The sequence below is a fragment of the Cynocephalus volans genome, chromosome 1 (genome assembly GCF_027409185.1).
Source record: "Cynocephalus volans isolate mCynVol1 chromosome 1, mCynVol1.pri, whole genome shotgun sequence".
Classification (NCBI taxonomy): domain Eukaryota; kingdom Metazoa; phylum Chordata; class Mammalia; order Dermoptera; family Cynocephalidae; genus Cynocephalus; species Cynocephalus volans.
The window spans coordinates 142,804,214-142,830,107 of NC_084460.1; the positions used below are offsets into that span (position 1 = coordinate 142,804,214).

Genomic DNA, 25,894 nt, shown 5'->3' on the forward strand with positions numbered 1-25,894 from the left:
AATAGTTTTTGGGTTGTATCTAGGCTCAGGTTTGCATCCTAGTGATCCCAAGACCTTGTTTACTAGATCCTGTAAGTTATACCTCAGAAAACAGGGTAAATTATATGCGTATTTAATATACATTGGTATCCTAGAGAAATACTCTTCTGTAGAACTCTAAAAATGTAAAATGTAGGGCTGAAATCAGGACAGAGTTATGCATTTTCATAACTTTTATCTCAAAATTTATTCTGAGAGATATCAGAAGCAACAAACTTGAATTTCCAGGCCTTTATCAAACAGGAATTTGGTCTAGAATTCACTGTACAGCTCTTCCATTCTATAGATTCCTAGGCATAACACAGGCTTCATCCAGTGAGGCCTTTAAAGAACGCCTTCTAGCCACTCAGTTGAATTATCTACTACACTTAATCAGGAATCTTGACATACTGAGCCCACATACCGTGTCCGGACCCAAACAGAACTGGATTTTCTCCAGATCTGGAGGAATTGTTTAGTGTTCAGAGCAAACAACTCCCCTGATAGCAAATAGGTGCCATTTAACTTGGAGTCCAAATGTGGGGTTCCAGGCTCAACAGAGCTCTGCCCTCCTTGTGGATTCACTTCTACACCAAGAGCTGTCTTGGTTTTGTGGTCATCCTTCTGGACCCCAGGCATTTGATGGGTTTTAGCCACTGGGAGTGAACCAAGAAGAATTTCAGCAAGCTACACAAATCCTCATGAATGTTCTGTGTATCTACCCTCTTTGGTACATTCTTATTTGCAGTCACGCACTTCAGCATTTTTGGTTAGTTTCATGTTTTTAGTTAAACGGGCTGCATGTGTGTATGTGTGTGCACGCGCTAATTAAAAATGAGTGCCTAATTCTAAATATTTCCTAAAAATTGAGCTCATTGTTTAAAATGATAATAAATTAGAGTTTATTAAAGCAATCATTTGCTTGGATTACATACTTTAAAATATTGCCAGATTTATATTCAGGGAGAAGCCTGAACATTCACCTAATGAATGTGTTTCTTTCTGATGTAATCTTAGAAGGCAATACATTTAGAATAGGGCAAGCCAAGAAAAAGGTAGGTAATAATTCCCCTCATTTTTATCTTTATCAAAATAGGAGTTGAGGTAAGCAGGGTAGAGAATTACCTCAAAAACAGACTATTATCATCACCATTCCACAGTGCTTCATGATCATTAACATCATCTTCCAGACACTTTGCTTTCTTCCTAAAGCTTCTAATTTTTTTCCTTGAAGGAGGAGTTATATAATTTTATTATTTGATAAACTAAATGCTTTTTCTAATCAATTTTCCTAGAGGCAAGTGTCTTCTCACATATAAGAATTCAGATCTGCAATTACCAGCAGTTTGCTAATGTGCCTGATGGCATATTAAATATCAGTATGCTTTTCCCCCAAGTTTTAGTAGCTTAGCTCCTTCCTCTTTTCCTCAAAACCTCTTTAAGCTCATATGTGCTGTTGATGTCACTGATAAATGATTTCTTTAGATTTTAAATATAGAATGTGTTCATTGTAATAATGGCATAATACGGCAGATTTTAGTAATGTTTTACAGCTCCCTGGAAAAGAGTTAGAGACTTTTGGTAGAAGCCTATTTGAGTCTTTAAAATGCTGTTCAGCAGCATGCAATCCTGGCTCATAGGACGTGCCTGTCTTTTTCATGTTTGCTCTAAAAAAGTGTACCAATACATGTTCAATTCAGCAAATATTGATTGCCTTTTATGTGCTTAGTGCTTAGTGCTGTGGGGATAAAAAGAGGAATTTGATATGATCTCTAGCATCCAACAGCGCAGTGGAGAAAACAGGAATACATATAAATCACTATAAAACAAGGAATTGGTAAAAGGACACGAAAATCAACTACATTGTATATTGATAAATTTAAAAAATTTTAAAAACTATAAAAAAATAAAACAAGGCAAAGTTCAATGATTAATAAAACAGTTACATAAACATAATATGATGAAATAACAGGGAAGTAATAAATTCTAGTTGTGTGAATTAGAGAAGGCATCACCAAGGAAAAGAGCTTTAAAATAGATTTTAAAAGATAAGTAGGCATGTAGCTATTGATTTGTAAGGAAGCAAAGACACAGGGGTATAAGAAGTGCTCAGCATAGCTGAGAAGCAGCATGAGTTCAGAATGATCACATTGACAGCCACATGGGTGAAATTATTGGGAGATGAAGACTTAAGTCAATTGGACTCACATGGTTGAGGGCTTTTAATGTCGTGCTAAGGACTTTGAGATTTTTTCTACAGGGAATTAGGAAACATTAAAATTGTGTATGTGTGTTTCTTTTTGTAATCATGGGAGTCATATAATTAGATCTGCATTTTAGGAAGATAGTTGTGATAAAAACGTGAAGTATTAATGCAAAAAGAGATTGGTAGCAAAGAATCACTTGGGAGGTTTTGCCATAACCTAGAAGGGTGAGGATGGCAATTTGAACTAATAGCAGTAGGAAGGGAAATAAGGGAATAACGCTGAAATGCCTTTTGGAGATGAGATTGCTAAAACCTAGAGAATAACTGAGTGGCATTATGGAGGGAAGGAGAACACTGTCATTTCTAGCTTGGGCAAGTGGTAGATAATAATGTCATTAACTAAGATAGGGAACACCATGGGAGGAATAAAGACTTGGGTTTGTACATGCTAGGTGTGTAAGGCTGATAGGACTTTAAGGTGGAAATATCTAACTGGTGGTTAAAAATGTTTTCTGGATTTCTAAACAGAAGTCAGGATTTGGAACATAGATTTGGGCGTCACCTGTCTACATATAGATGGTTTTTAAATCTTGGATGACATCATCCAGGAGAAAGTACACCATGAGAAAATAAGAGGTCAGAAATCAAGTATTTGGATGGCTCAGTTATATTTAAGGAGTGGGCAAAGGAAAAGGAGCCTCCAAATGTTATTATCAAAAAAGGAGAGGACAGAGCCAGGAAAGAAGGAGTTGGGAGGTGAGACAGGAAAGGGTCTCAAGGGCAGGGTGGCCAACAATGGCAGTGAGGTGGAGAGGGGTCCAAAGAGGCCTCTGACCTGGCAGTGCAGGTCCAGGATCCCGGTATCTGCAGCCCGTGGCCATATGCTTCAGAATTCAGCAATTTTCAGATTTTAGAAAACTAAGAAGCCATGTCAAGGGAATTTTTTGTTTTCTTTTGTTTTGTTTCAGGATGTTGGAGCATTTGAGCTATTTTACAGGTGGAGGGGAAGGAACTCAGAGAGAAATAGAAATATGGACTAATGGAGAAAATATAAGATAATAGAAATAATGGAAAGCAAAGGGCCTCAGAGGAGATGAGAGGGAGGGTGGCCCAAGTTTGGCAGGAGACCAGGATTCCGCCCAGACTGGACCAAAAGGTACAAAGTTAGAAGAAAGGAATGGAGAATCTTGAGGTGAAAAGGGGACACAGTCTACATGTACTACTCTTCTAAGAGAATCGGTATCTTTGAGCCTATTACCAGGGTAAACTTTACTGCAGACTTCGTATTCCACTATCTTTATCAGAGAGCAACATGTTAATTCTCTCATCCAACTCTAGTAAAATGTTCATGCACATTCATTTACATTTGCCCATATTAGACATTGCCCACTCACAACTGTCTTTTTTAGTTGAATTTTTCTTTGGGGTGTTACACTTTACTTAAAAAGACAGTTAATATTAGATGAAGAAAATAGGGTATATATGCACAATAGAATACTATTCAGCCTTAAAACAAAAAGAAAGAAATTGTCATTTGTGAGAACATGGATGGAATTGGAGAACATTATGCTATGTGAAATTTGCCAAACAGAAAAATACTGCATAGTCTCACTTATATGTGGAATCTAAAACAATTGAACTCTCATTGAAGCTGAAAGGCAGAATGGTGGGTACCAGAGGCTGGGGAGGTGGGGGTAAAGAGAATAAGGAAACAATAGTCAAAGGGTACAAAGCCTCAGGAGGAATAAGTTAGTTTTTTTTTTTTTTTTTTTTTTTTTTTTAACATCTATTACACAGCATGGTGAATATAGCTAAAACTGAGTACTGTGCATTTCACTGTCTCTAAGGGAGTAAATCTTAAATGTTCATAACAAAGAAAAGACAGTTAATATAATCGATTGGTCAGTTAATAAAAATGATAAGTTGTTTAATACTCAGGCACTTCAAAAAGTTCATGGAAAAATAGAATTAAAAGATAACATGAATCTTTCCGTGAACTTTTTGAAGTACACTCATATAATTAAGTTTAAAATATAATGGTAGATATTCCTATAAGAAAATCAAACTTCCTTCTGAAATAAATTGTTATCATTATTTACTTATTTACATTTATTACATTATTTACATTTATTTAGCTCATTATTATCATGAGTTTCCCTCATCATGAAAGATGTAGGTTTTAAGGATCATGTTCTTGTTCAATTTATTATACAGAGAAATGCCACATAGGAAAAAAGAGAGGAAAAGGTAACTTGCATTTCTTGGAGCTGTGGTTGACCTAGTAGGAGAATGATTCATATCCCTTTCCTGTAAATATTCCCATTTCTTTCCTTTCCACTGATTTCACCTGACTTAAAAAGTCTGCTATGGCAGCTTATTAAATCATCACTTCGTGGTTATAAAGAAAAGTGCCGGTCGCAGCAGCTGGAATCCACATTACCTCAGTAAACTAGAGCAGCAGCAAATAATGTATTCATGGTGTGGTGGATTTATTAGCAGCACATCTCATCTCAGCTTCTCTGTTCCTTAATCCCAGCTCCTTTTTTGTATAGTCTAGTACTGTAATATATTAGGATATTTATAAGCTGCAGGCTGCTTTGAATATTCATGACCTTCGCAGAGCCAGATTAGAGTGCCTCCTTCTTCAACCTGAAGATAAACATTTAGTTTGATTTATAACTGAAAATTCTTTGTATTTTACCATTTAAATCACCAAAAATACTACGTGGAAAAGGTGAAATGTTCACTGTTGTGGTGAGCTTTCTCTAACTTTGTCAACCATCGATCTTTCTAAAGTTTCCTTTTTCCTTTAAAAAAAAAAATCAGGATTTTTAAATTCCTCTGGATATTACCTTTTAGCTAATAGAAGTTCTGAGTCAAGTTTCTATTCAAAGTGCTAAATTCCACAGCTGTAATTTGGCTGTTGTTTAGTGACCTAGACCAAAAAAGATGTGGCGTGTAAGTTAAATATGATCCTCCAAAATAATAAGAGAATGTCCATTTTGCATAAGCTATTTCTTCGCTAATGGTAAAGTGTGGCTTGGCTACCTCATACTATGGAAGTTTTCTTTATCTTTCCTCTGAAGTAGAGTTTTGGCCTGAATCCTAATTGTTTTTCCCATCTTCACATAAGATGCAAGAAAATTACACTGCCTACCAATAGGACATGAGTATTTATGAAATTTTCAGTTTTGTAGGAAAACCTTTCTTTCAGTGAGAGAGTAGGCCTGAGGAGAGGCTTCTTGTGGGGAGACTGAGTCAAAGTAGTACTTTACACTGCTCCTGGAATGAGATTTTTCTCATAGCAATCCGGTACTAGCAATGGGCAAATCACCCTGATATTTTCCCCACTGAGAGGGAGATAAGGTTTCAAGTTTTCAATCTACAGTTTTATTTTGCTAAAAAAGAGCACAAGCATTAAAGATACACTGGATATCAGGGACTGGATACAAGTAGGTCTATTGTTTAACTAGGATTTTTGTCTTTTGTTTTCATATTCTCATATGTCAGGCATCCCTGACACCTAATATACTGGAAGCCACATCACGACAGAAGACAGATGACAACAGCTCGCATGTATCTAGTCTTCGCCCACAAACTTGACATATGGGATCTTCCAATGACTGACCGATTCCTTTTGCTTTTTCTCCTCACAATAACTGTTAGTGCCATTTAGAATGAAACTTTGTCCTGTCAGATACTCAAGATTTATTGCCTGTTTCGCTGTTTTCCTCAATTTGTTGGCCATTTATTCACTTTATCTAAGTTAATGTATTTTCTATTGCTGTCAGTGGACTTTTAGTATGAAAATCAAATGGTGACTAACCATGGTAGGCAAAAACTGTCTTTCTGTTTTGGAAACAACGTGAGGGATACCCACCTTCTTATGTTTTTTTACATTATCTATCCACCCCCCCTTTTTTTCCTTCAAGGCAGTCTTCAAAATGAACTGTGACCAACTTTGTTACTGTTTTACTGCCACCAGAACCTTCTCCACACAGTGACTTTTTTTTGTTTCTTAAAAGAACAGTCATCTTCTCAGCTTTGGTCTTTAACCATCGTGAAAATACCTTGACTTCATTCGTGCTTTCCAGGATTCTATCTCTATGTGTTAATTTCATTCCAGGTGTGATGTTTAGAGTACACAGTGTTTTATCATTTTTTTTTCTTTCAGCTCCAGAAGATGTGTTCCTTCCACATAAACCAGACCCTCAGCTCTCTCAGAGTGAACCTGGTAAATGAATTATTTTATTTTCCCAGTTAGGAAGTATATTTTTCAAAAAATATTTTGAGGTAAATATATTATTAATGTTTGTGATGAGGAAGAAGTTCAGAGAAAATTATAGATATAAAATGTATATTTCTTTTGGGAAAGCTAAATCATACAATCTGGTTGAAATTTTTCCCCTGGTTAAATGAAGAAATAGTATATAATTAGTTTATTTTCCCTGGAAGTGTTTATGTTGAATATGAGATTATGCTAAAATTATAAAACATAATTGTCATCTGAGCCAACTGTTTTACATCCATTCAAAATGTAAACGTATCTACAACTGTGTGTGTATTTTTAAGTAAAAAAGGTGAGTGTATACTCAAAAATTTTCCTCAAAGTGACAAGAACTTCAAAGATTTAGTTGAAGTTTCCTGAATGGCATCTAATGTGTAGAATTTTCTCATATTTATTACAGTTCTTAGAGTATGTTTAAATGATTAAATAGATGCATCTAGAAAATACAGAAAGTATTTTGACTTCACCAAGTAGTAATTTTCATAAATATCTTTCTCTGGTTTGCTTTTGGCATAGTTCTGCAACCTGTTACCTTTAGAATTGATCCACCAAAGACAACAATAGGTAATGGTTTTCCCATATTGACCAAGTCTAATTGTTTTCTTTGCCACCGTCAAGATTGCAGGTCTTTCTCCAGTGGTCATGTTGACACATCATCTCTTCCCAATCCATTTCATCATTTTATTAACATTATTTTTACTCTTTCCAAAATAGAAAAGCAACAGTTTCACTGTTGGAAAGGCTTTGCTCTTTGAAGACCACGCAGAACAGCTAATATTACTGAGTCCATCCTCATCCACCTCATTTATCTCCATGTTCAAAATGATTTCACCTCACTAGGGCTCCTCTAGTTAACAATTTCTGCTGGTTCCGTGGTTCTCAACTGTAATGGTATAACACGCTAGCGTGTGGCAAGTTTAAAAGTTGATGCAAGTAATTATTATTAACATTGGTCAACATACTAAAAACACTAAAAACTGCCAGTGATTTATTTGTTCTAAAATATAAATATTTGTCAAAGTATATGCTCAAAATACTAAAAACTGCCAGTGATTTATTTGTAAAGCTAAACTTGAACAGACTCAAGAAGATTATCCCAACAATGACGACATCCTCATTCATTTTGTAATCCTATGTGCTCTCTTGGGTCGGAGAGAGGGGGACGGGGCTACAGCTGAGAGACCAAGACTGTGCCTACATTGCACCCATTTTAACCAGGTATTCTCATGAAGTGGTCAAGCATCGAATGTCATTTATTACGTGTTCTGGTAGAAAAACACTTGAGAACCATTATTCTAATATTCTACCGTCATTTTCCTGAACATTCTGTGCACTCTTAACTTTCTTCATCATGACTTGATGTTTTTCTTTTACTATTTCAAATGAAGAAATCTCATGTATACCAGTCTGGTCTGGTGCTGGCTTTGAATCTAAAAATTTACTACGTTGGTATTTTCTTTTGCAGCTCCTTTAGAGACACGAGGCATTCCTCTTGTACCTATGATTTCACCAAGTCCTAGTCGAGAGGAACTACAGACCACTCTGGGTAAATTTTGTTTTGATATTCCAGTCCAGTGAGGGACCTGAGATTGCCGTAGTACACTATGTTCATGGGTTGTTTCCAAATAATAGAAAGTCTCATTTTACCATTATAAAAAATATTCACTTCACTTGATATATTCACATTAACTGTATATTGGTCATTCTAGTATTTATGCTGATTTTCAATATAAAATGAGAATGTTTTCAAGGATCTTGACAAAATATCAAGTATTCCAAAAAGAAAAATGTTTCCAAATCAGTGCTGTACTTTTTTCTTGCTTTTTCCGTATTCGAAACTGCATTTGGGAAGAAAAATCAGTCATCTAGTGCTATACTTACTGAGCCTTTGCTGGGTGCTGAATGCAATGCTGAGTCATGTGAGTTCAAAAAAAAAAACTGCTTTAAAGGTGGGTCCTTATGCTAGAGAGCTCCCCTCTAATGTGGAGACAGGATTTAGTGAAAAACTGCTTCCTCAGTGCTACCCAATGCACTATGTGTATTTTTTAATTTAAGACACATAACTCTGTGAGGTGGGTTCTATTATTTGCCCCACTTTACAAATTAGAAAACTGAGGCACAGAGAACTTAAAAACTTGGCCCAGTTCACACAGCTGGTGTCAGAGCCAGTATTAGAACCTACACACTCGGTCACCAGAACTCCTAGGATTATTCTCAATGTTTCATGTTACAATGAATGTGACAGAGAAATAAGCAATGTGGTGAATAAGCAAAGTACCTGGGGGCATCAGGGAAGGCTTCTCACATCTACACTGGGTCTTTATGTTGGAATGAGAGTTGAGGAGCCACAGGTGTGAAAGATCATTTTAAGTTAAAGACAGATGGGAAAGAGGCACAGGACAGGGAATGGCAGCCAGGCTAATGGGATGAGCAGGTAGGTTGCCTGGAGAAATGGGGATGTGTAAGCCAGGAAGACCAGTTGGGATGAGCTGGACAAGCTTTTGAGGAGCTCAGCACAAACGTGCACACTATGCGGGAACCCCAGTTTGCTGACTCTTAGCTGCAAGTGAACTGGGAAGCAAGAGTTCTTTCCCACTTGTGTTTGTGGCTACTCTGTCCCTTCCATGCTACATCCCACAGAGCCATGTTCGAATCAGGGCCTTCTTTTACTCCCTAAATGAAGTTACTGATCACATTTTTAAATGAAATCCTTTTTGGAAAAAAAAAATAATTAAAATTGGATGAGCAAATATACCTCAATTTTTACCAAATACTCATCTATTCTAGCGTAGGCCTGCAGTCGACATAACCCATGATAACAAAGTTAAAAGTACTTTTCAAAATCCACTACTGAATATACCAATTATCTAATTTCCACTTCCTATTTTTCAATGTGTCTTTGGTTTACTGAAGCAAGAACCATCACCTGCCAACTACGCAGGAATCTCTCTTATAAACAGAATCAAGAGAATAAAGCAGGGAAGGAAAAAACATGACAATATGTTATTTACACCGAGTGTTGCAAAGTGAACAGTGTAATTCGCTATGTCTATATGATATAATGATTTCAAGATAATATGGGGGTGGAACTATTGCTGTACTTATTTTTTTATTTTGTCAGGAGAAATGTGTCAATAACATACACTCTGAATTTCACATGAAGAAAATAGAAGAATAATTGTTCTTATATGGTATAAATACACATCTTTTCATATGACATATTTTCTTTCCAGCTCACCTAAATAATTTGTGGAATTTATGGAGTAGGGAAGAGACATGAAAGAGATAAATACATAAAAACAGGAGACTTTCATACATGAGCCACACCCAAATGTATTGTCGACTGCTTGATAGCAATAACTAAGTATGAAAGCTACATCCAAGGTCATGAAACAATGATTCTGAGCTAAAAGCTTTTGGAAATTCTTATAATCATTAAAATAACTGCAGAAGGCAGTGAATATAATAAACGAGAGTTATTAAAATGTACCATTAACTTTGAATTACTATGATCACTGAGAGTATTTTTTAAATGCAATTTACCCTTTAATCATTGCGTGGGGCAGAAAAGAGCGTGGGTTGTTTTTTTTTTTTTGTCACATTCATGGTGACAATTATTTAAAATTAGTCATCTTACTGTGTTTTTCTCCAGAAGAAACAGACCAATCCACCCGAGAATTCTTCACAACTAAGATTCCACGAACAACTGACCTGGCAAAGACAACTCAGGGTAATATTATTTCCCCACCTCTGGATTGTAACTTTTCCTTATTTGCTTTTAATCAGGAAAGAAATTTTCTTTTCAGAATATTTCTCATCATGGTGGGTTACTTGATGTTTTTCATTTCATTGGTGAAAGACATCAGTCAAATCTGAATGCTTATATGATATTAATTGAGTGCAAGGAAGACACGTTCTCCAGTCGGAGCTTTGCTCTTAAGTGTATCGTTGACTGCTTGGTATCAATAACTACGTACAAAAGCTCCCGTTTCTTTCCTCGCTCGACTTTCACTTGCCTCATTTTCACACCTGAGAAGTAAGAACGTTTCCTACCTTTCTCTTCTGCCTCGCCCTCCCAGTCCTCTTCCATCTCTCCCTCCCTTTATCTCCTCCTCTCCCCCGTCCCCCACTTGATGAAACACAATGATATTGCAGCCTGAGAAAAAAAAACTACATTAACAAGAAAAACATTTTTTTAATGATGGCAATATTTAAATATCTAGGGATGTGTTCTCTGGGATTCCCTACTTCTATTTCTTCTTCTCTGGGATCTCCTAATTCAGAAGTAAACTCATCAACACAAAGCTCCGTTTCATCTTTGTGCTCTCAGTCTTTCCTTTTTATGTTTTTCTGTCCTTCTTGATTATAACCAATTGTGGATTTCCAGTACTTTAGTGGTTTCTTTTTTTTTTTTAAATGACCCCCCCCCATTGCCTATCTCTACCTCTATCAGATGATAGGAAGCCAAAAATAAAACTAAAAACAAAAGCAGACTTTTTCTAAGGAGTTGGAAGACAAATAAATTTACTTTATCTATTACCAGTTCTAATTTGAGGGGGAAAGTTGGTGGAAGAAGTTTGAAATAACAACAGGAAATGATCATAAAAGAAATCTAATTTTGAAGTATGCATTTTTTCAGTGGGGTAATACGTATTCTAAATAAACATGACTAAGAAAGGCTGTGGTGTAGGACAGTCTAAATCTGTTTTTATTTGTTTGCTTTAACTTTTTATTATATTTTAAATTTTTATTTAATTATTTCATTAAATTTTTATTTATCGACGTCTTATTTATTTGTAAACAAATACAGAATTCACAAGCGTGATATAATGGCAGCCCTTCCACATCCCCATTGCCAGCTTCAACAATCAGCAACAGATGGTCAGTTGTGCTGCATCCATATCCGACCCTGATTTTTGTATGGCTCTTTTTTTACGTTTTTGCAAATCTCTTTAATGTCTGGCTTAATAGAGGATAACTGGGTTCTCATAATCAAACACATTAGTGTTTTTGCAGCAAAATATATAAATATTTACAATAAGAAGGATAAAGAAAGACTCTCATTCAGCTCAGGTTATGTTGTCAAATGAGAAAAAGATTTCAGCTTCTTAGAGCTTTATGGATTTCAGGATCAAGGACAAAAGATCATAGGCCTGCTCTTTCCTTTTCCTCCTTCTTTCTTTAAAGGAAATATCAATATTGTGTCATCATGACTAGTGCATGTGGAATTTTTATCAAATTCCATCTAAAATGTTTTTATTAGATATGAGTGTCACAATGTATTGGGTGTGTGTGCAGAATCTTGTATCATTATATAAATTGTCTTAACACACTTATATAATGTATTATATTTTAATTTTTTTTCTTATATGCTTAGGACCCTCAGCTTGAACTTAAATGGTGCTGTGCTAGGATTCATGCTTTTCAAAATTCGTGCCAACAATCTTTAGAGTGGGCTCACCAGTAATCCATTTGTATGAGATGACAAAGAACATCCTAAAAAAGATTCCTTCTTCAGAGATGAGAGTAGCATTCACAACCTGTTCCATCCCAATTTTCCTGATTGGGAGTAGAGAGTCATCTTTGATCAGGGCACGCTGTGTGGTGCCGGGCTCACCCTCGTCAATGTGTATGCCTGAGCTCTGAGACAGAGGAGGTCAATCAGCTGTTTTGTTTTGTTTTTAACATCAGGCATTGGGAACACAAGACAGCACACAACAATCGAGAGACATGCAGTAGAGGTGAAATCATTCCTCTTCATCTTAACATTTCTCTTGTGGTGTGCCATGACCCATGTGTCTCTGTGGTCTCTAAGCTCTCAGCAATGGGGCCCAAGCACTCCAAGGAAACTGTGTGCCTACAACCTAGAGCATGAGGCCACTCGTAGAATAGCCAACATCTTTTCTTTGTGGCTACTGTGTCTACTGAGACAATTGCCCTGCAGGGTGCTGTCACTCAAGCTCCTTCCCTTTGCCCTTCCAATCTCAATCCACCATGGAGATCCACCTAGCCAGGGGCATTGGGGGCACATTCTGGATGTCTTACTTCTTTCAGCCTCTTGATCCCACTCCCACCCAGGGATCCTTCCCCGCACCCAGTTGTCTCCTCCTCCCCTCTCCCTGTAACTGGCAGAACACTGGCCCTTCAAGGTGTTTCTCCTGTCATCCCTGTATGGTTATTTTTTATGTTGTCTTCATGCAGTATTTTTAATGCTTTTTGAAAATAAGTTTTTATAAAATGATTTAGATATGAAGCCATCTTTTAAAATTATTTATCTTTGTTATTGGTCACCAAAAACTATGTAGAGATAATGTTTACATAGTTACATTGTTGCAAATTTCCTTTGTCTTTTTGTTTGTTTGCTTAAAATTGAAACCTTAGAGCAGTTTTGTCAAGGCCATCTGTTGCTTAGTGATGGGCTATGTGAGTAGCACACAACCTAAACTTAAATTATATTTCAACTGTTTCATAAAAAGTCTTTCTAGATTTAAGTGAAGACTGTGGAAAAACTAAAACTAAAACTCTGATCCAGTGGCTTTGAAATAATGAATGTAGTGCTGATTATTTCTGGGCTTTGCTCTCAGTCTATTTCCTGTCCAAAGTTCTAACATTCATATATATTCTACGAGGCAAATAAGACCCAAGACCCTTGAATTTTCTTTAAGCAGAAGTAATCTAGCATTCAAAGGGATTTACATGGAAAGTTGAAATAGGTTAAATTGACAGGGAATCCTACCACTCTCAAAGAAAATTGAAGGAAAACATTTGCAAATCGTCATCAGGCATTTTAGAGTGTGTGAGAATTAATTTTTTATAACATCAGTTCCTCTGTTCACTCTGGTTATTACACTTGGGGAGGCTAATCCTTTAGAGAATTGCAGTGTGTCTGCTGTTGTTGGCCTGCAGTATGGCAAAATTCTGCCCATCCAAGTCTTTACATTGGAAGTTTATAAATGAGCTACATTATAACCTATTTCACAGGCATATTTTTTTAAGTTGTTAGGCAAGGCATTGCTGATGTATGGTTATATAAATACCCACTCAAGATGTGAACAAAAATCATCAAAGCAATGTAATTTACTTACATAGTGTGCAAGAAGAATTTTTTCCAGTCTTAGCTAAAGCATTACCAAGAAAGTTGGTGGCAGGAGGCAGTGGGTGGTATCGAGGCAGGCAGTGAAGAGCAGCAGTGAGATGGATGAATCCCAGGATGCATGCACATTTTAAAACCTTAGGAAATAATAATATTTTAGCAGTTTCTGGCAAATTTTCCTGCTTACAATGGTCACACATTTATTCATTCAGCGAGTCTTCATTAGGAGTCTTTCCTGACAGGAAGGCCCTAGATAACAGGACCAGAAAGTAACAAGGTGGCATTTTGGTCCCAGGGCTTGTCAGAGTTCTTGCTCCTTGCTCGCCCTCTCTTGATGGAAAGGGCATCAGACATGGTTTTCTCTCATTCCTACAGTGTCGTGGGTGACACTGAGTGAATGTTTATCCGTTTCAGGGTTCATGAGCAAAGACAATTTGATAGAGACCACATGTTCCTACTCTTTTCTACTTACCTCCCTAAAAAATTACTTATCCTTTTACCTTTAGGGTTGCTTGTCTTCTTTGGCAAAGTAATGTTCCACAGTGCCTCCTTATTGAGAGATATGGATAGATGTATAGACGAATGGATAGATGAATGGATGGACAGACAGATAGGTAGATGGCTTGCTTATCATGTTAAGCAACCATCTGGTGAAATGAATGCTCTTGAAAAACATGAACTAGATGATGACTAATCCTTAACACACATTACAAATGACCTATCTCACTCTGACTTTGTGTATCTTTAATTTTCAGTCATGAATATTTTCACTGGCTTTATTTTCCTTTAGCCTGAAGTCTGTAATGCATAACTGAAGATTTCAGAATATTCTGTCTACTTCCATGCACAGTGTATGAGTTGTTGGTCCCCGGGGCACTAAATCTCCATTCAGTGGGCTTTGGAGTATTAGTTGTTAAATATGAAGTGTTTCCTCTGTTTCAGCACCACACAGATTATACACTACTCCTGTGAGGCCCAGAATACCTGACAAACCACACATCAGACCTGGTACGTTATTCCTCTTTCTCTGATGACCTAAATAATCAGCAGGCTGGGGAAGATATAAAATGGATTAAAATAGCCAAATGCACCAAAGCAGGGATATATATCCTTAAATTTCAATAAAGGACATGCATAAATTCTCATTCTGGTGGATAAGTGGAGAGGTATTGATGAAACCATGGAAGTGACAAGACTTGACTAAGGTTTTTAAAGATGATCAGAATCAGAGACCACTATGGAACTCCATTGATATCAAAGTGTTTTTAAAACAGTGTTTGTGTATAAATCACACACACATACCCCGTCAATTTTCCATGACAGTCATAGAGATAGCACAGAGTTAGCTATGACATGATACTACTTGCTTTCAAATGTTATTTCTCTCTCAAGAAAAGATATAGTCTCTTCTCAGTATAAAAATGCTCTTGTTCTGGAAGAATATTTTTACTTGATTCCTTCAGAGTAGTAAAAAAATTTCCACAGGTTGTAAACAGCAAAAGTAAAGTTATAATTATATATTGGAAAATACCTTAAATTTACTAAATTCTCCAAAGGTCCTAGGATCTCCCTCACTGGAGCTTGTCTAGGGAAAAGTTAACTTGGAGGGGTTGATTTAGTCCATGCAAATTGTCCCTATAGTAAAGCGCACGTTGGACCAAAGACTGGTGTTTTCTTTCCTTTTTTGCTGTGATTCTAAGGAGTCTTCTTAAGTTCTAAATGATGACACTTGCTTATAAATGAATGTTCTTGATGAATGTATCCCCAGGCATGTAAAAGAAAGAACAAATAAATTTTTATATTCTTTGCTTTATGGAAATCCCATGTATTTTTCTGTAATCCTCCAACTCCTAAAGGTAATTAGGCCTGGCAATCTTGTATAAACTAATGTATCTCCATGTGACTTTTGTGTCATGATGGCTGTTGAGAGCTTAATGTGTGGTTATATGAAGCATTTCTGCAAAATAATGAAAGAGTAGCAATAATGGCTACGAGTGAGCGCTTGCCAAGTGCCCCCTGAGGCACAGTTGAGGAAGCCAAGTCTCTGAGAACTAGAAAGAGGATCCGAAGGCAGTCTGGCTCGCGATCTTGCTCATTTAAGTACAATACACATATTGCTCTTCCTCAAAGAGCCTTCTAAAAAGAAGTATACATTCTGGGTGAATATAAGAAAATCTAACCAGCTATTAAAAATATCTATTTTTTAATATTTTTGTTCTTACCGTCACCATAATTTTTGTTTTATTTGGTTCGGTTTGGTTTTGTGTTGTTTTCTTTTAATAGTAATTTTTATAACCTAAAAAGAGAAAGTTTCTAGCCATGGTTGACATGATTGTTGTACAAAATTTAAAAGCACATTTAAGAGTAAAGAGTAAAATAAGTCACTTAAAATCTCACTTCAAAGAAAGAAAGAAAGAAAGAAAGAAAAACTCTTCTAAATGGACCATAACATAGGTGACCTCTTACAGTGTAGGTAACGCTATGGCTTTCTACAGAGCAGGAGAGAAATGTAAATGGCTTCATCATAGTTCTGTGTTCAACAATGGACTTGTGTAAGGAATATTACAATGAAATATCTATACCTAAAGACTCCTACAGAAGAACCACCAACTTACAAATTATGAATCGAAGCCTTGACAAATAAGTAATGCTCAAGTTTTGGTTTCTCATTTGTAGTCCTGATCATTCTTCAGTTCCACTTTTGAATATATCTAACGTTTATAAGTGAAGCAAGATATTTCCTGCTTAGAATTATATATTCCTTTGCCAGTTATTTTTTCAAGTCAACTGTTGAAGCCTAGTGATCACCTCAGAATACAAATTTAGGGCCCTATCCCCAAATTCAAGTCTATGATTTTTATACCAGAATGTGGTTCCTATATCCTGAACAATATTTTTTGATAAGCCATCATTTTTTTTATTGCCAAGTTAAATGACTTCCAGTTCACTGAGAAATTTTGTCTTCCTTGGCTGCAAACTTTTAATAAGAAAATGTCTGAAATATTTACTTCATACTTTATTGTAGTTCTGAATAGGACAACTACAAGACCTATTAGACCCAAACCCAGTGGGATGCCCAATGGGAATGGAGTGGGAACAGGTAATGATCACAAATTTATTTCCTTTTAACCCTGTCAAAACTATTAACGTTCTTCAATTTTTATAATTTTGTTGAATTCATACTTACCCGTTTTGGAAGTTCTCAGTAAAACTGGAATTGAAAATTATAACTCATTCCAAAATCAAAATTTCACGTCTCTGAAAACATTAAAAAAGAATTTTTCACTTTTCTAAACCCAGTTCACTAAATTAGCTACCATATAATCTTGCTTCTTAAAAAGATCCTGATTACACATGAATTATTGAATGAAAATAATAAAAATAGCTATTTTCCTTACTTTCAGGACTTTTTAATACTTAGCCTGGTCTTTGAAACTGTAATTACTTGGTTTTCAGGTTTATAATTTCACAAGTACCATTATAAATTTTTTCAAAGATCTACATCTATTAGCAATCTGGAATATGAAATTTAAACAAAAAGAAGCATATTTAATCAGAGCAATTAGCAATTGATCACTCCGGTTACAGTCATGTTAATGTTTCCAAATCATTCAGCTTAAATAAATGACATAGCCCTAATCCAATGAGATGTATGAGATCTAGGCATCACTGTAGATAATTAGGACTGATGTAATAAAAGTTCAAACACCCAACTTACTTTGTGGATGAATGGTAGTTATTAGATGCCTTAACATGAGATTGCATCTTTCCCTTGAAATATATTTAACAGCATAAATTTTGTTCTTGCTTATGTAAAAAAGCATGAAAGTTAGAATTTATTTAATGCATGTAGATTTCACCAACACATGATGGTTCCCTAACAAGAAAGTGATGTGAATAATGCCTAAAGATATTTGGTCTAAACATGATTTAGATTTGTTTTAGAATGTGGTCTTTGTACTTTTACTTGGTTATTGCATTATCTGAAGTTCTAGGAATTCATGTCTCTTCAAACCAGATAATGAGGCCAATACTATAAATTCCTGACTTGTGAAAAGCAAGAGAGCATTCCAATATCTATTTGTGCTCAGTTTCTCCTTTTATTCTTCCCAACTGTGAGATTAGGCACTGCTTACTTTCTGAGATTGACATAAACAGTGTGGCTCTAAGCAGAGACACCTTCTCTCGGATCCTTTTGGGAGGAAGACAGGTACAAATTATTTAATATTCAAATAATTCCTTGGAGGTTGCATAAGCAAAAATAGAAGAAAGCATTTAGATGTCAACAAAGCAAATAAAAGAATGAGTAAAGTAGCTATGATCACACTTAAAAGCCATTAACCTTCAGCAAAATCAAACATAGATGATTTCATCTTTCAAAAGGGAAACAGTATTATTACATTTTAGCTTATCAACAATGTAAACATTTTTCCAGAGCCACTTGTACTACGAACTATAAGGTCAACTTTGTAATAATAACTCATCCAATTTTGCTTTGGTAGCATAATATCTTAGATCAGGGCTTCTTCAGTTAGTTGATTGCTGGTAGAAAGTTGGCTAGTGGGCACAGGTAGACAAAGTTAAACACTGTTTGCACTTTCCTTATTCCACCTCCATTCCCAACCAAAATTTGTTGTATCTGTTGTATATTCTATTGTCCATCTATTGGGATCCTCCATCAGGGAAGGACTTCCTGCCCAGACTATGGCATCCAACTGTCATCTCCTTCAGGGTCAGCATCAGCTTAGAGAGCCTTGAATGGAGATCTGGATAGTACATCCCCACTCATGTCTACCACAATAATCCAAAACATCCAAATGGGATTTACCCCAGGAATGCAAGGTTAGCTCAACATTCAAACACATTAGCATAATTCACCACATTAACAGAATAAAAAAAAGTCAACGATCATTAGAGTAGATGCAAAAAAACAACCACTAGACAAAATTCAAAATTCATTCATGATGAAAACTCTCAGGAAACTAGTAATAGAAGGAAATTTCTTCAGTCTGATAAACAGCATCTGTGAAAAACCTATAGCTAACATCATACTTCACATCATACTTAACATCAGTCATTCAGGTGAAAGACTGAATTATTTTCTCCTAAGATAAAGAATATAACAGGGATCCCTATTTTCACCACTTCTATTTAATATAGTATGGAGTATTAATCCAATGCAATAAGGCAAAAAAAGAAGTAAATGGCATATAAATCAAAAATCACAGATAACACGATTATCTATGTAGTGTATTATAAAGGAAAATTTAACAGTGCTCTGATTATTTACCTAGGGAATAATGTTTTTCAAAATTAGTGGGGGAAAAATGTTTTAAAATTTATTCTGTGCTGGTTTTAGAATTGCCTAAATTCTAAGTTCACCTTCCTTTGATTCTACAGTTTTCATCTGACCTGTTTACAGAAACGCAGCTATTCATATAAATTTACTTTCTTCTCTGACACAATTCTGCTATCTCATGCATTCTCATTTCTAGCCTCTAGTGAGTCTTAATGAAAGACTGTTTTTGTGTAACCTGATTCCATGTTCAACTTTGACATCTTGCCCAGAATATTTATCCTTATTATTTATCTCACGTACGTTTTCCTATAGTTTTTCTTACTGAAATTTTCAGCTCAGATATTTCACATTAAAAAATTAGTTAATAAAAGAAGTGTTTAGGATCTATAGAACATAGTTTTCATGGCCTTAGGCCATCTAAGATTGTGTCCTTAGAAGATTATAAAAGAAGAAAAAGGATCCTGAGGTCTCAAGACTATGGACCTTTAACTATTGGGGTCTTTATAAAAATATTATGATGATTTCATAAACCTCAGGAGTCTTTTAAGCTACCTTGAGCCCAGTTTTTTATTTTTTATTTCACAATATCATTACAGGTATTTTCCCTGCATTATGTGTATTTCATACCTATATGTATAGATATTCCTCTACCTCAAGGTTAGAAAATAGCCTGCAAAGGTCGAGATTTTAGGTAGCTCATTTTTCCAACACTCTGCTTTGTCAAGGTCTCCACAGACATGTCTAAGCTTAGCTAATGCGTTCTACATACTGGAATCTCCTTGAGATCTGCCTGTAGAGATGCAACAAGACATGAATGCACTACGCCATGGGATTGGGCGAACTACAGCCTCATCCATCTCCCTTCCTATTTTTGTAAATAAAGTTTTATTGGAACTTTATGTATTGCTCTCACAGTACAATAGCAGAGTTGAATAGTTGTGACAGAGACATTATGTATTACTCACAAAATTGAAAATATTTACCATCTGACCCTTTACAGAAAAAGTTTGCTGACCCCTGTACTACACTATCTCTCCAGTCTTCTCCCTGAAGAAGGAAGCTGCCAGGATGCACAGCTATTCTTTCGTTCAACCAATGTTTATTGAAGACCCATTATGTGCCAGGCAAAGTGTAATTCTAAAACCACCTTGGCACATGTGGTTTGGCAGATATTGGTAGATACCTGAACCTCAGACTCCTTCCTCTACATCCTAATGAGGAAAACATGCTTTACTGCCCCCACAGAGTGGGTCTCACAATGAGTACCCAGACTCCTGGGTGTTTTTCTGGGCTGTGACTAAGTCTTCCAGTCTGCTGGCTTATCACCCCTGGCTTTTTAGCCAGGTGCTAAGATTTGGGGACAAGGGTGCAGAGACCTATCATCCATAAATATCATCCCTTTTTGGTCACAGAGCATGGAGTCACTGATACATTTGAAAATTGATTCCCAGTGTTTGTTTGCAAAGTTTTTGTTACCATGGTTAAAAATGCCCAAATCCTTACTTCATTTTGGACAATAAATTGCTAAGGAGTGAACTATGTAAATCCAGAGATTTTTGGAGAATTCCCATATGGCAGTTGAACCTCGTGCTGAGGCTCAAGTCTTCGTGCTTCCAGAGCTGTCTCTGCCCTTTAGAAGATGTGTTCAATAATCCTGCCTGAGGGAAAAACAATTCAGGTCACAGCCTGGACCAGACTGTCTGACTGGGTGCCAATTGCTGAGGATTTGTTCTCTGCAGCATATCTCTTACTGATTTTCTCCTTTCTCTTCCCATTGCCTCTTTGCTGCCTTTGGCCCTCATTTGATCTCCTCTGACTCAGGGTAACAGATGCTGGACTCCCCAGTTCTAGAGCTCACATAGCTGCCTGGCTGACATGACTAAACTGCAGCTAAGTGCAGGGGAGGCAAGGCCAGCACTAGAGCTCAGTCTCCCAGCCCCAGCTCTGTCTACTGAGCTCTGCAGCTGCCTTTTGAAGAGCCCTTCCCAATGCTTTCAACACAGCTGCTTCTATCCTTTTCTAAAGGTTAGAGAAAGTCCCAGTATAGCAGCTGATAGTCTATTGATTTGGGTGCTTATATCTAAGGATCCTAACACTATGATGCCTCTGTTTCCACCGATAGAGAAAGTGGCAGAAAATGGCTAGTTTCTTCCAATTTCTCCCTTGATTAGAAAAGAGGCCAGGGAAATTTGTATCTTTGGACTTATTCATAAAGTAACCTTGCAGGATTATGTATTCTCTCCAGAGCTGCTAGATCTCTATCTCCCCAACTCCTTTAGGCACTCACCCTAGTGGCCTGGTGGATCTTCATGTGCCTAGTCAGGAGCTGCTGTGAGTCTTGAACCATTTTCTGAGTCCCATGCACCAGTGACATGGCTGGAATGGCACAAGCTTGCCAGCCATGGCCATTTAGCCCTCACACGGTAGTGGCACCTCAACCCACCCAAGAGACAGAGGCTCTAAGGCTATCATCACTTAGAGTCATTATGAGGAATAAGAGAAGGAAGAAAATGACTGAAGCAAGGACTCTGTGCTATGCCACTTAATTCTTAAGAAATAGGTTTTGGATCTGGGCGCATGTGGTTCTGAATCCCAACACTTCCCAGCTGTTGGACCTTGGGAAAGTTGTTTAATCTCCCGTCTCAGGTTTCTTCTCCTGTGGGACCTGGACGGTATCTCCCACACAGGTTTATAAGGATCAAATCAGGTAGTGAATATGTAAGGTGCTTGTACAGTATTGGATAAAAATACTTTGTTTTTCAAGGGCAGAAAGTTTTGGAGAGGGGCTATGAAGAAGAATCTGCTCAAGGTATAGACCGCCTACTAGCCTTTAGAGTGTATAAAAATTTTTTACCCTAGAGAAACAGTGGTAAATCAAACCTCACCAAGCCAGATTATCCCAGTGACACAAATGGAAGTATTTTCCATTCTCCTACGCCATTCAGAGTGACCATTTCTCTGGCCCCGTTACCACTGACAGTGGAGCACACAGGAAGACTAATGGGCTGTGTTTCACCACGCCTGTGGGATTAGCCACAAAATAGTCATGGCCCCCAGAAACATTCTTTTCCTACCGCAAATAAACAACCTTTAATTCATGATTACATATAAACATTCTCCATGATTTTATATATTATCACTTATCAAGCAGTAGAGAGTGTGGGATTGCATTGTTAAGTTCATCCTCCAAATTTCATAAATTTGTGTGGAAATATCATCTATTTTTTGGTAAGCAAAGCTTCTGTTGCACGTTTAATATATCTACCCATACATTAAATGAAATTGAGTATAGAATGTCCCTACACAGTCCCTGGAACACAGTGAGTTCTCAAAACAAGGTTGTTGAGGTGGTGGCTATCATCATGGTGATCATCATTAGTTTACTAACTAGGATAATAATTAAACATTTCATTCTTATTTTTAATATGTAAATTATAGTCAGGTCCTCAGAATATGCATTCTTTTTTAGGATAAGCCATTATATCTAAAGTGATTTTTACTATTTAGATACAAAAACTGTCTGTTTCTATTCTTTTTTAATGACAACTGTCAGCCACATCAGGGAAAATTATTTTATAATATGAAAGAATAATAACTTTAAAAAAGGATAAAATCTAATTGGTTTCCTCAACCCTAGTATAGCTACCCAAAATCCATGCCTGGATATTGAGGTGAATGGCTGAGTAATAACCTCTATGACTTTTTCACAGACTTAGGAGACAACATATCACAACAAGGTGATTATCAGATCAGCTTCTTCCAAACAATAATTCAGAGTTCTAGGCCTGCGCAGGACTAAATCACAAATCCCAGAGGTAAAGATAGCCAAGGCCTCCCGAGAAATATTTTTAAAGTCAATTTGTTGAGTATCAACTCAAACACATTGGAATTCTAAGGTTTTTTAATGGGCATGGAAGATTTGGAGGGTTTTAAAAAAAAAAAAAAAAAAAAACAACCATAAAGTATACCCATGAATATTGGTAAAACAACCATAGATGAAATTCTGCCTGGTAAGGCAATACCGCCCAGGAAGACAATACAGGATGAGTATCACAGAAAATTGTGACAAAACCACAATCTACAATCAAATGCTAACTCTACAGAGAAAATATGACAACCAGTAGATATAGGGTTTTGAATTTTTTATGTATCCAGTCCAGATAGTGGAAGCCAATTAAAACATCTGGGTATAAAAACACCAATGCTCCTGCTCTGCAAAGAATGCACATTATTACCAAGTTTCCATAAAGAAGAATGTTTAGCAAATTTTTGCTATATATTTATTCCCTTTCATTATCTCTGCTCATAGGGGTCAAGCAGACACCCAAGCCATCAGGTGCTGGTAGAAATGTGTCAGTGGACTCTACCCACTCCACAAAAAAACCAGGTAAGGAATAGGATAGGATGCTGACTCTTAGGGCAGCTCAGCTCTGAACCTCGCACAGTCCTACAGGATGATTTGTTGCAGCAAAAACAGCAACATCTGCACAGCCCCAAAAGTGTCAGAACCATGCTAACAGTACACAGGTATTGCTAGAGAAACATTCCAAAGTATTATCTTTGGGGGAATGAAAAGCTCCCTGTGTACAAATTAAATATTAGTAAGAACCTCTAATGGGATACTAACTTAATAATTACTTTCTATAACGTTCTGAGGGGCCACAATGAGCAAATGCTGCAGAATCACCGTGGGTTTTAGTTTTTATGATGTTTAAGTTTTGCTTATGTGTGATTTATTATAATATCCTTCTGCCTGAAATGATTTATATTCCTGATTTAAGAGTTTTTTCTATGTAATAGGCCAAAATAATGAAGCTGGCAATTCAGAATACCTTTGCATTGAATAAGGACTCTTTGCTTTTTAAAAGGATGTTGTGAAACCTACTGTGGTATATTTATGTCTCTATCAGCACCAGTCCCCTGTACACACACACGCACGCACACACACACACGCACGCGCGCGCACACACACACACACACACACACAGACTCTCTCTCTCTTCCCAATACCCGGAAGTACTTAAAGCCATGAGGAATTTCCCTGGATTGACTGTTTTACTTGAAGATCTAAAAACCATCATATATTATACAAAGAAAGAGAGAGATTTTTAAGCTATAACACAAGACTTAGAAGCAAAATTGGACTTAAGGTGGACCTTTAGCCTTGTCAGTAGAAACCTTTGGGCAAATTATAAAAAGGTGCCTTTTTCCCTTACCCTTTAAATAGATCACTTAGAAAAATTTGCACTTCCTCTGGGCTGGCAACCTTGCACCAGAACTCATGGATGGGTGAGCAGAACGGGTGCTCAACTTTAGCTCCCACTTACACCACCATGGCCAGGTGTCCTTGTGCAGTGCACAACCACCCACAAATGAAGAATGTAACATCTTTTATTTCCTATACAGACTTAGCAGCAGAATTTCTGAACTTCATTATCCCCAATTGCCTTTCATTTTAAGACTACAATTTCTTATACCATTTTAGCTTAAAATTGTTAAAGCATATAATTTCTTCTTTTCTGGTTATTCTACCCCATCTCCAGCTCTATTGCATAATTATAATTAAGCAGACATCTTTAGAACTTCTCAGCTGATCTCATCAAAGTAACCCTGTTGGCAGAAACAATACTCCTGTGCCTGTGGAGAACAGGGCCAACATGAACAGTTGTGGTGGTTGCGCACTGCACAAGGACTCCGGGGAGTGTTTGATGTAAAATACTTTCAACTTTTGTATACATTTGAAAGCTTTTATAAAAAATGTTGGGGGAAAAGATTGCTAATAATCTTAAAGTCTTACACAGGGGAATGGTTTCCTTACTGATGGTGCATCCATATCATGGCATACTAGAGCTGTTTAAAAAAAGATGAGACAGATGTTTATATACAGATAGGGAAGGTTCTGCAAGATATATTGTGAAGTGAAATAAAAAAGATGTCAAAGGCTAAAAAAAAAGTTGTTAAATTCTATACATCTACAGAGCCTTTCAAAAGGCAGATATAAATAGAGGATGTGTTTTTCATATATAAATGTGCTTCATTGGCTCCTGGTCTATGACCAATATTAATTTAGAGAAATATCAGAATATATTACTCATATTCATTTTTTTTATTATTTATTGAAACATAATTGATTATACATGTCTGTTGGGTACAGAGTTGAATATCAATAACTGCAATATGTGATGCTCAAATCAGGATAATTAGTATAGTCAGTGTTACACAATGTAATAAGTTTTTGTGGCCCTTTTCCAATTTCTTCCTAACTCCTCTCCCCCTTCCCATTTCCCAACTCTGGTGGCCTCAGTTCTGTTCTGCCTTTTGAAAGTTCAGTAAATTATTGATTGCATTTTTCTATAGAATCTATTCTGTCATCCAACTTCAACTTATCAAACATTATATTTAAAAAAAAAAAAACTGTGATTTTGTACAGTAAATTCTTATGATGGCTTTATCTGTAATGTAATCTTGTAGCCACAGTCCCAGGCACTCGCCGCCCAACCTTGCCACCTAGACCTATGCCCCCGCGAAGAAAACCTTTGCCACCAAATAATGTCACTGGAAAGCCAGGAAGTGCAGGTACGTCTGCCATATACCTTCCTACTCCATCCGTGATTTCAGTTTTCCTTGTCAACCACAAGCCCTTCTTGGGGTGTGAGGTTGGGCAATGGCAAGCCACTGGTATGTGTGACACATGCTGTGTTGACCCCAAAGACCACTGTGAATGACAGCTCAGAGGACTCAGCCAGACTCTTGGATGGGTGGGGTGAAAGGAACCATCCCTCTGCATCTAGGCCAGTTTGCTTCAGAGATGTCTGTGTGCTCAGAGCCTAGACAGATGCTGACACAGGCCCTTCAACAAGTGCATGATTTTGGAAGCGATGCTGTACGTTGCCAAGCCCCCAGGGGTATCGTTCTGTCATCAGCATATCATTCTTCCTCCTACAGTGAAATCCTACACATCTCATTGAAAGCTCCCCTGTCCACCAGCCT

General features: G+C 36.9%; 1 protein-coding gene across 1 annotated transcript in view; it reads left to right on the forward strand.

Annotated features, from left to right (window-relative positions):
* Positions 1-25,894, forward strand: part of ABI3BP (ABI family member 3 binding protein) — a 248,492-nt gene that overhangs the window by 189,486 nt on the left and 33,112 nt on the right. The window contains exons 50-57 of the mRNA XM_063114629.1: positions 6,399-6,458; positions 7,029-7,076; positions 7,978-8,058; positions 10,165-10,242; positions 14,548-14,613; positions 16,631-16,705; positions 23,214-23,291; positions 25,376-25,480. Of these exons, the coding sequence (XP_062970699.1) occupies positions 6,399-6,458; positions 7,029-7,076; positions 7,978-8,058; positions 10,165-10,242; positions 14,548-14,613; positions 16,631-16,705; positions 23,214-23,291; positions 25,376-25,480 (591 nt within the window). The remainder of the gene's footprint in view (positions 1-6,398; positions 6,459-7,028; positions 7,077-7,977; positions 8,059-10,164; positions 10,243-14,547; positions 14,614-16,630; positions 16,706-23,213; positions 23,292-25,375; positions 25,481-25,894) is intronic.